Source organism: Nestor notabilis, unplaced genomic scaffold (assembly GCF_000696875.1).
Source record: "Nestor notabilis isolate BGI_N333 unplaced genomic scaffold, ASM69687v1 scaffold8309, whole genome shotgun sequence".
NCBI lineage: Eukaryota > Metazoa > Chordata > Aves > Psittaciformes > Psittacidae > Nestor > Nestor notabilis.
Genome location: NW_009943194.1, coordinates 23622 through 33385, shown reverse-complemented (window position 1 = coordinate 33385; position 9764 = coordinate 23622). Strand labels below are relative to the sequence as shown.

The following is a 9764-nucleotide window of genomic DNA, read 5'->3' as shown; positions in this document are numbered from 1 at the left end:
GCGTCCTGTGCACCTGTCCCCCGCACCGGCGCACCTCCTCCCTGCGCCCCGCGGGTCCCCTCTGTGGCACCCTCACCATGGCCCCTCAGAGGGTCCCTCCGCTGCTCCCTCTGCGGAGTTCCAGGTGTCCCCCGTTTGCCCCTTTCCTGTCCCCCACAAAAGTCTCATGGGGGGCTTCGGCCTCGCTGTGGCCTTTTCCTGGTGTTCAGCTGGATGGCGGCCTTGGAAGAGGCAGTGCTGGGACTGCACCCCTGTGTGAGGGCAGTGTGCTGGAGTTTGTGTGGGACCAGTCTTCCTACACGGACGCTTTTGGGAAAGAAAAGCCTTTACGCTCATGTAGAGAATAAAAGAATACTGCTCAGCTTCGGAAAAGTGAAAGAGGAATGAATGTTCTGCAGCTGAGATAGACCACCCTGTACTTCATTTGAAATGTGGGGTTTGTTTTTGCTTTACCATGTGTGAGACAGTTGATTCTATCATTCTTGATACTGTGGCAGTGTTCTCATGTTCGTTTTTACAATTTTCCTTTACACTGTAAGTTAATAAGTAACTGTGGTGATGTCATCTGTTCCAGTTTCTGCTCAATAAAAACTTAGTAACTCTTATTCACAAGGCAGACTTTGAGAGACTTGAAACTTTTGCTTGCATGGGACAGAGCTAGGGCATCAGGATCACACAGAGGACTACTTTTGGTGTAAGGTTGGAAATTAGGTTCAGGTTCTAAGCAGGGCTCTCCTGCTCATGCCTTTTCTCTGATTAGGTGAAAAAAAGAGACAATGGAGCTCTAATAAAGATTGTATGTCTAGACCCTGCGTTGTAGCTTTATATTTGCTGTTTCAGTCCCTGACTAGTAAATATTTTATATACTTAACTGCTGTGAAAATTGATATCTTCTGTTGTTCTCCTTGCTCTCAAATCTTCTAGCTATTTTAAGAGAGTCAGCAATATGCTCTAGTACAAAGAAATTCTTCCTTGGGATTGATTGCCTAAGACTGACTTTTAATACCAATTTTGTTGTAATGCTGACTGATAATGGTACACAGACAGCACTGGATAGCTGTGCCCGATTTACACTTGGATATTCTGCTTTGTGTATAGAAGCACTAAAAGACTTTAAATTTTTTTGGAATGCAATACTCTGCTGCTTGCACATGTTGCTGTCATCTGCAGCCCAGTAAACTGCTGGTGCTCTCTGATGTCGTCTGAAGGCTAAAAACAATGCTGAGAGAGTTGTTAAAGGGCATGCTGTTTTTCATAAAGAAAAGGAAGACTCAGAAAAATTTAACTGTTGTATTTGAAAGGATTCTATCTGGGGACTGTATCTGAAGATGAGTTAAACGAGCAGAACTTGGCAGATGGGAAGAAACCCAACACATCCAAAGCAAAGTTAAACTTGAAGAAGATGCCACAGCTTGGAATAGATGATTAGTATGTAATTCCTCATGGCAGACACCCCTCATGATAGCCAAACCTTGCAGTCGTTACGTTAGGGCAGTGCTAACCTCAGGCCAGAAAGATAGCATAGAGTAGCTCATAAGGCTCGTAGTACGGTGCTAAGGGGGTCAGGATTGGAAGCAAGAAAGCAAAACAAAGTCTGAGGTGAAATTAGTTCCTTCATGTGAAATAAAGACAAGTAGAGCAGTAACACATAAGACAATTTCTCCTGAACTAAAGAATAAGTGACTTCTTTTTTCAAAGCCCACCAGTGGTCAAAGCTTTCCCACAAAAAATTGCACGTTTTAGAGTGAACCAGAAAATGAAATCCTGCAGGAGTAGCACAGTGTAGAGATGATTTTTTACTCTCTTGCTTATAACTGGTACTAATAGTGATACAGTTATATTCTGCAGCATCAATTTCCTATTTCTACATATTCTGAATTACTGGACAAAATTGATTATCACTTTCCTGTATATGTAAAAGCTGAGGTGAGATAGGTGGTGTCTTTTAAGCACAGTCACACAGTTAATGGTGGGACAGACAGTTTAAAACATAGTTATCAGTTAATATATCTTATGGAGTAGATTTAGATTAGATATTAGGAAGAAATTCTTCACTGTGGGACTTGGAGCAACCTGCTGTAGTGCCCATGGCAGGGGGTTGGAACTAGATGACCTTTAAGGTCCCTTTCAACACAAACCATTCTATGAATCTATGATTCTGTGTTCAGTTTCTGAAGTAAAACTGTAGGTCCCATTTTGATCATAATTTGATGCATTTTATGTAGTTAAAGTGTCAGTCACAGGGTTTATGAAGGCAAGCATTGCATTTAGGGAACTTGGACGTTTTAACACTTTCATTTTTTTTCTGGATAGAGGAAAAATGTAGGATGGCAAAATACAAAGAAGGTGGTGTCGTCTTAGTGAATTTGTTTACATCTCAGCAAATAAACATCTGTTTGATTTAATTATCCTGTATTTTGAATAAATGAGACAATTGTCAGAGATGAGAAATATCTTAATGTCCAAATTCACTGAGAATTTTTGAGAAGCTTTTATATATAAGGATTCTGTGTGGCAGCAAAAATGACAAGAAACATCTTAGTTTTGAAATAACTGAAAGAACATGCCCAAATGAACACATTTCTCCATTCTGAGGTGACCTGTACTTCTCTTTAACACCTTTTTCATCTTGAAGTGCCTGTCCAACATCTCTTTCAGATGTTCTGCATGTCATGTAACACAGTAAATCTAGATATCATAGGTAGTAAAATCCACTGTGAGTCTCCTTTGGAGCTTTGAAAGGATTTTTTGATGCTTATATTGGCACATTACTTTCAGCATTTTTTTAATCTTCCTATTATACTTTTTTTCCTCTTATAGGAAGTGTTTCTTTCCTTCCCCCATTTTAAATTACGGGATCTTCTTGAAAGCAAACTTCTCCCTACACTTAATGCTAAACAGCAGGAAGTCCCGTGTTGGACAAAATTTTAAAGCAGTTTTTAAAATTACTGCTTAGCATGTATGAGCAAATTAGTCAAAAGAATTCATACCTAAGAGAGTGATCCCAATTGTCCTTTGCAGAAGAAAACAAAACAAGTGTTCCAGAGGAATCCCCAGCTGCAGAGGAAGAAAAGGAAGAAGTGGAGCAAGTGGAATCAGACCATGGGAGTGTTGGTGAGTACTGCTTTCCACTGAGGAGACGATGGAGCAAACTTAAAAACCCCATTACTTTCTAGTTTTCATTTTTTCACTGTTATTGTTATGAACAGCATCTCAGACCAGTGCCTCAAGGTACAGTAATTGAGTTTCTCTGCTCCCTTTTAGTTGGCTTACCTTGTGTACTTTTGCTCTTTTCCATGACCCCTTTGGTTCTTTTTCATAGAATGCCTAGGAGCAAAAAAAGAAATCAAGACAAGGTGAAAAGCTTTTGAAATAGGGAATGGGCATTTGATCTGAGGTATCAGACTGAAAAGTGCTTTTAACAAGTGCCTGTGACTAGTTGGAAGTCAGGTTGACTGTATTCTGCATTGCAGTCCGGTGGAGAACTGCACTGGGTCATGTGTTAGCAATATGCCTTTTTGAGGACAGTAGTGTCTTCTGGCGGTCTGTTGTATGTGCATTTTTTATAATTTTTCCTAATTGTTTTGTATAATGATATGTATTCAATAGCTACTAGAAATAGACACTTTAAACTTTATTTGGTTTCTAAAGCTGAGACCTAAACACCAAGCAAAGGTGTACTGAAGTACTTCGGGAAGTCTTGAGTTTTACAATCAGTGTTTTTAAAACAGTCTCAAATATTTTCTTCTTTGAATTCTTCACTTTTGAATATTCACAGTAAAGTTTGTAAAAGCCTGAGGGAACACTTGTTACAGACTGCTCCAGGACAAGTTGTTGCTCAGACGTTTTCCCGTGTTTTGAGCTATGTTGTGCCTACTACTCTGTTGAAGGAGGCAAGGAATGTGTGAATCCTGCCTTTTTGCAGTTAGGTGCAAATATCAGCAAGGAGCCTAAAATTTATGTTGAATATAAATTTCTGTTATGTTCCCACTTCTGAGATGCAGAAGGTGATTTCGAAGAGCCCTCGGAGGCACAAAAAAAACCTGAACAGGTAGAAAAGAAAATCTCAGAAACTTTCTTCTATAATTATGAAGATATATGTTCGCGGCCATTGGTCACTGAAGACTCTGGGATACCCATTAACCTTCTTACTCTTAAGTATCCTTTCTGTTGAGGCTCTGCAGATTTAAAGCTAAGGATACGTAATATATGTTCTTAAAATTATACTTGTCTAATTTGGAGTGGCCTGTGTGGCATTAGTGGGACACCTTTGGTTGAGACATAGATAAGAACCTGAGCAGTTATGGTTCTGGGTGAATTTAATCTTAAATGTTTTCTTGACCTCGTAAACATTTATTCTGAGCATAATGCTTACTGTCATAAGTACTCTTGTAGAACCAGATCACGGGCAGAAGACTAGTGGAAGAATATCCCCTGCAAAGTTCCTCATTTCTGTGTAGCCATACTGGTGTTTCTCAAGAAGCTGAAGCAAGGGCAGAGAAGAGCAGCCATGTACTTCAGAATTCCTCACAGTACTGCTAAGGGAGAAGTGGGGAAGAAACCAGGTAGATTTGTAGCCTGGTGCTCAGAAGATCTAAACTGGTAGAATGGAGGAAGTTATGCCCATCAATTAAGAGCTACAGTAAGTCCTGCGCTAGGTATGCTCAAGTAGGATATGACATGTGACTTTCAGATGTGCGGGTGGTTTTCTCTGCAGACACAGTCAAGTTGCTATTGAAGACTGAATTTTCCCTTCTCTACATCTGCCTGTAAACATAAAAGAACTGAGCTTGAGCACTTCCTTGGTTTGATCTCTTGTCTGTAGAACAGTTCCTAGTACTCTGATGCACATCTCTTACATTTTGTAAATGAGAACACTGATAAAATATGAATTCCTAGCAGCCCCAAAGGATCCAGCAGAGACAAGCGGTGTGCCTTGTGTGGAGATGATAGGATGCAATACGAGCTTTAGAAAGTCTTCACTTGTGCTTTTCCCTCAGTTACAGAATCTTGACATGTTTTACCCTTGCTGTATACTGAACAAAACTATCTCCTGCCATCAGGCTCTTAGTCACTGGTTTCAGTAGTCCTGTTTCGGTTTTGGTTTAAGCATTTCTATCCACTTAGTAAACTTTTCTAGAAAGCCAGTGTCAAATCTTTTCCTTATTGAACTGTTCCAGATATTCTTTTGGATATGACTGCACCAGAAGGGCAAACCTGCTGATGATGGATAGCCAAACACTGCTGTATATAGCAGGCAACCATGTGGTACTCCTGGACCTGAAAACTAAATCTCATCGTTATGTCCGGAGCAGTGGTGGTGGTGGAATTGGCTTTATTACAGTATGGCTTTTGTTTCTTGTTTTAGGACGTTAATCACTTTCTAGAAACAAAACGTTCACTTGGTTGCTTAGTGGGAGATTTCTACAACTGCATGTGTATATACATAAGAAAGTATAGTAGTGATTAAAGGAACGTGTGGACCATGCAATGTGGGCTACTCATCCCATCAATATAATTGGCAGGGGACAAATAATCTATATACCTCAGTCCCAAGATCAGGTACCTTAAAAGACTTTTTTTTTTTTTAACTCTTCAGCTGTCCTAGTCACAGCTGGTACTAGTATAGAGCTTTGCTTGCAATTAAAATTTAGACACTCTAGTTCCTAGACAAATGAAGAGAAGAAGTATCTGGTTTCACTCTAGTAAACCCTTACGAAAAGCTTGGACTCTCAAATGCTACCTCTGAGTTTGAAGCACCTTACCCTGTGAATGACTCTGCCATCTCTCAGTTCTATTCCATATCAGCAAAGCTTGCAGAATACCAGCCTCGGACTGTTGTGCTCCATTGTAAGCACCCTTTTCTAGGGAATTACAGTACATCTTTATGTCTTCAGAACAGTGTAATTCAGGATGGCTCTTCTGCAGCTGTCTGCTGAAGTAGATGGCTGCTGATGCAAAGGCTTTTATGGAAAGATCAGCTAGTGGTTGAGCGAGGTAGGAATATTTAAAGAATGCATAACAAAGCAAATTATTTCAGTTTGCCATGGTTCTACACTGTAAGTGCAATATACTGTGTGCATAACAGTTTTACCATTTTGTGTGCATAGTGGCTTCATTCTGATATTGAGCAATAGATTGGCAGTTCAGAATAAACACACAGAAAAATGCAACCTAGTATTTGTGGGAATCTTTTGACTAATGAGTAAGTAAACGAAATTACTCAATAATTAGCAGGATAGAGACAAAAGGTGTCTTTACAGTGTGCAATGGGATTTTTGCTTTTTCAAGGCACACCCTACTAAGCAGTACTTTGCAGTAGGAGAAAAAGGAAGGAAGCCAAACCTCATCATCTACGATTATCCTTCACTGAGGCCCTACAGAATACTGCGAGGTAAAAAGTTGTATTTTTGTTTTACACAAATGTGCCGTTGTTTGTCGATCCCAGCAGATGGAGTAGTGAGTCACTGTAAGTTTGGAAGGAAATACAGCCTTTTGATCCTTCACAGCAAAATAGAAAACAATGGTTTCAAGCGTTTTCACTACTGCATGGGAGGAAACTCTTATTTAGTGGAAATAGCCAGCTGAGAGCTATTACCTACTGAAAAAAAAAAAATGGCAGTGAAACTTGATCTCCTTCTAAATAGATTTTCCTGCTGTTTTCCCTTCTTTTCCGTGTGCATATTGGGGCTTGTGTGGTTTTTCAGATGGAACAGAGGAAGCCTATGTTTTTGGTGATTTCAAACATGATGGCACTTTGCTGGCCAGTGTTGGGAGCAGCCCTGACTACATGCTGACTATATGGGACTGGAAACAAGAAAAGATTGTGTTGAGGTCAAAAGCTTTTTCACAGGATGTTTACAAGGTCACATTTTCTGCTGATAATGAAGAACAACTGACTACATGTGGAATAGGACACATCAGGTAGGTTTACTGATTAGGATTAATACATGTCACCTCTGAAGTCATAATAAGTACAAGATGACTAATAAGAATGTATCATTAGCAAACACAGACCAATGAGGAATGCTGACTGGCCATTACAATTACAGAAATGAGAAAGTTCAAGTCCTTCAGCTTGTCAGCCAAGTCTTTTAACAACTTTGCTGTCCAAAAAGGATGATGCATGATGTTGAGTGAGGGTACCACTAGCTCCATTCTTGTAATTTCAACAATCACTGGAGAGAATTAATACAAGATATATTATATATACATGTCTTTTAGCTGGTAACATAGCATATTCTGCCTGTGCCTTCTGGGCTTTCTACCTTTGATTTCTTGAACTCATCTGCTGTTTGGGCACCCATTGGAACTGGTTGCCAAGTCATAGATCAGAAACAATCTGATACCACCAAAAGCCTGCAAGAAAGCCTCACAAAAGATATGCTTCTATACATTCATGGATCCTTTTGTGATAAAAAAGAAACCACAATTTTAATCAATTTGGGACACAGATTAGTTCTGTATTCTGTAATTATCCAGTGTTTAGAGTTAACACCGCAGAGACTTAAGATATGACTTGGATGCTATTGTAATAGATGAAACATCTAAAATAGATTAAATTATACCTTTAAAATTATAGCACATCTAGCGTTTCTTTGAATTTTAACAGAGGAATCCAGTCAAAATCTGAGATTTGCTCAGTAGTCTGGTTGCAAGGTGAGTCTGAAATAGAGTACCATAGGAGTAGTATAGGGAAATGTTTGGGTAGTTACAAAGCTTGTAACTACTTACAAATCTCATTTTCAAAAGAAAATCCCAAGGTCCCTTGTGAAAAGAATAGTAAATGAGCAGCTCTTACCTCAGAGGCATCATCCCTGGTAAAATTATTACAATGTCAGAGAGGGACCGAAGAGTGTGTTTAGGAGATCTTGTGTCAGAGAGGGATGTTTTTTATATACTCAGGTTCTGGAAGATGGCTCTCACATTCACCGGTCTCAAGTTACAAGGAGCTTTGGGCAGGTTTGGAAAAACAGCGGTGTCTGACATTATAGGTTATGTGGAGCTGCCTGATGGGAAGGTAAATAAGAAAAAGTTTAATTGATTTTATGTTTCCTCTCAGGTTTTGATATAAAGTCTACTGAGTGAGTTGGAGAGTTACTACTTGCTTCAAAGTGATTTGAGTTACAGTCTCAATGCACTGCTCTGATAAGCTAATCTCGACATTCATTTGCCAAATCCCTGGCTTGCTTTGTAATAATTGAGAAGTATGGTTAGTACTGTAATGCCCAGGCAAAAGATCTCTGGTTTATAGCTGAGGGTCCTCTAATGGGGTAGTGAAAACATTAGTGTAAAGAAATACAAGGACTATTAGCCCTAATCTTTAACCATGTAAATTATGTCACATTACTAAAAAGATGAATCTTCTCATCCCTTACGTCTTCTCTTGCAAATATCTATACATTGCTATCAATTTAATGCTTTCATGGAAGGAAGCTGCAAATGTTAACCAGATTTTTGCCAGTATTTCTGCATGGTTAAGCGCAGGTGTTCATATGCTTATCTTCATTTGCATTGAAGGTTATCTCAGGGACTGAGTGGGGCAACTTGCTGCTTTGGGAAGGAGGCCTCATTAAAGTAGAGCTCTGTCGAGGTGAACAAAAGCCCTGTCACAGTGGCCCTGTCAGCCAGTTAATTCTGGAGGAAGGAGAACTTTTCACTGTTGGAAAAGATGGCTACATTCGGGTGAGTTTTTCTTCTGTTTTGCCTTTGGGTGTGCAAATTGTGGTCAGCAGGTAAATGTTACATGTTTTCTTTACAAAGGCTTATTTGTGGAGGCAATTTTGCTGTGTGGTTTCTTTCTGAGAATGAATTTGTAGAACAAACAGAGTAAGATCGCATCATCACAGTGTATATGTTTGAATTGAAGAGTGTTCATGCAACATTCTCTGTTTAATAGTAGTAAGTCACCTTTTACTCTAGTAAATCAAAATAGTTTTCAGTGATTCTCTAACAGCTTTGGTTTTATGACAAAACCAAAGGTTTCCTGCATTCTGACATTTTTTTCATGTGTAGTTTTGGATAATCTTTATAATTTTCAGGCATATTAACACATTTTGTATTATTTCAAAGGATAAACTACAGGATTATTTGAAATTGATTTTCTACATATTTGAAAGCTAGATTATTAATACTAAAATGACATAGAAATTAACTAGCATCTCAGAGGTATACATATACTGAAATAGAGGAACAATTAAAATAAAAAAGCATCCTGAATTTCAAATATAATTCTGTAAATTAAGGTCAAAAAGTTTTCCTTATCCATGCCACCAGATTCTGCTCTCATCTGTCAATTATCAAGGATTTTACAGTCTTGTTTGCTTGCTTTTTAAAGGAAGACATGATGTGTCTTCTGCTGATGTGTGAAAAAAACTAGAAAATGAATGGGAAGCTGACTGTTATAGACAGTGGAGGGTTTCAAACACCCTGGATTTTTTGTTGTTGTGTTTTATAAATTGATAGTAATTCCATTAGGAAAATTCACTTGGTTATAAGGTTGCCAACTGGTGTCTTGTCCTTATCCCGCAGGGCAGAACATGAATGTGTTAGATTACCCATTCTTTCTTCTGTACTGCTTCAGTATGAGCAGAGCTGAGGGCAGGCAGGTACCATTTGTTCTCTGTAGTTCTGAGGCTGCCATGTATAGCTCTGCTAGTGCCAGGGCTGAATTTCAGCTCCTGTTGTTTCAGAGTTGGGTGAAGAACTTTTATGTCTACTTTGCATTGCACCCAAATGTATTAGATAGTAGTTGGTTGTCACTG

At 39.1% G+C, this 9764-nt stretch overlaps 1 protein-coding gene across 1 annotated transcript in view; it reads left to right on the top strand.

Moving 5' to 3' along the window:
- Nucleotides 1-77: 77 nt before the first annotated feature.
- Nucleotides 78-9764, top strand: part of CFAP44 (cilia and flagella associated protein 44) — a gene marked incomplete at its 3' end in the record, with an annotated part of 30484 nt that continues 20797 nt past the window's right edge. Inside the window, exons 1-9 of the mRNA XM_010021794.1 lie at nt 78-336; nt 925-1035; nt 3022-3080; nt 4052-4158; nt 5181-5343; nt 6292-6394; nt 6708-6924; nt 7906-8020; nt 8521-8685. Of these exons, the coding sequence (XP_010020096.1) occupies nt 78-336; nt 925-1035; nt 3022-3080; nt 4052-4158; nt 5181-5343; nt 6292-6394; nt 6708-6924; nt 7906-8020; nt 8521-8685 (1299 nt within the window). The remainder of the gene's footprint in view (nt 337-924; nt 1036-3021; nt 3081-4051; nt 4159-5180; nt 5344-6291; nt 6395-6707; nt 6925-7905; nt 8021-8520; nt 8686-9764) is intronic.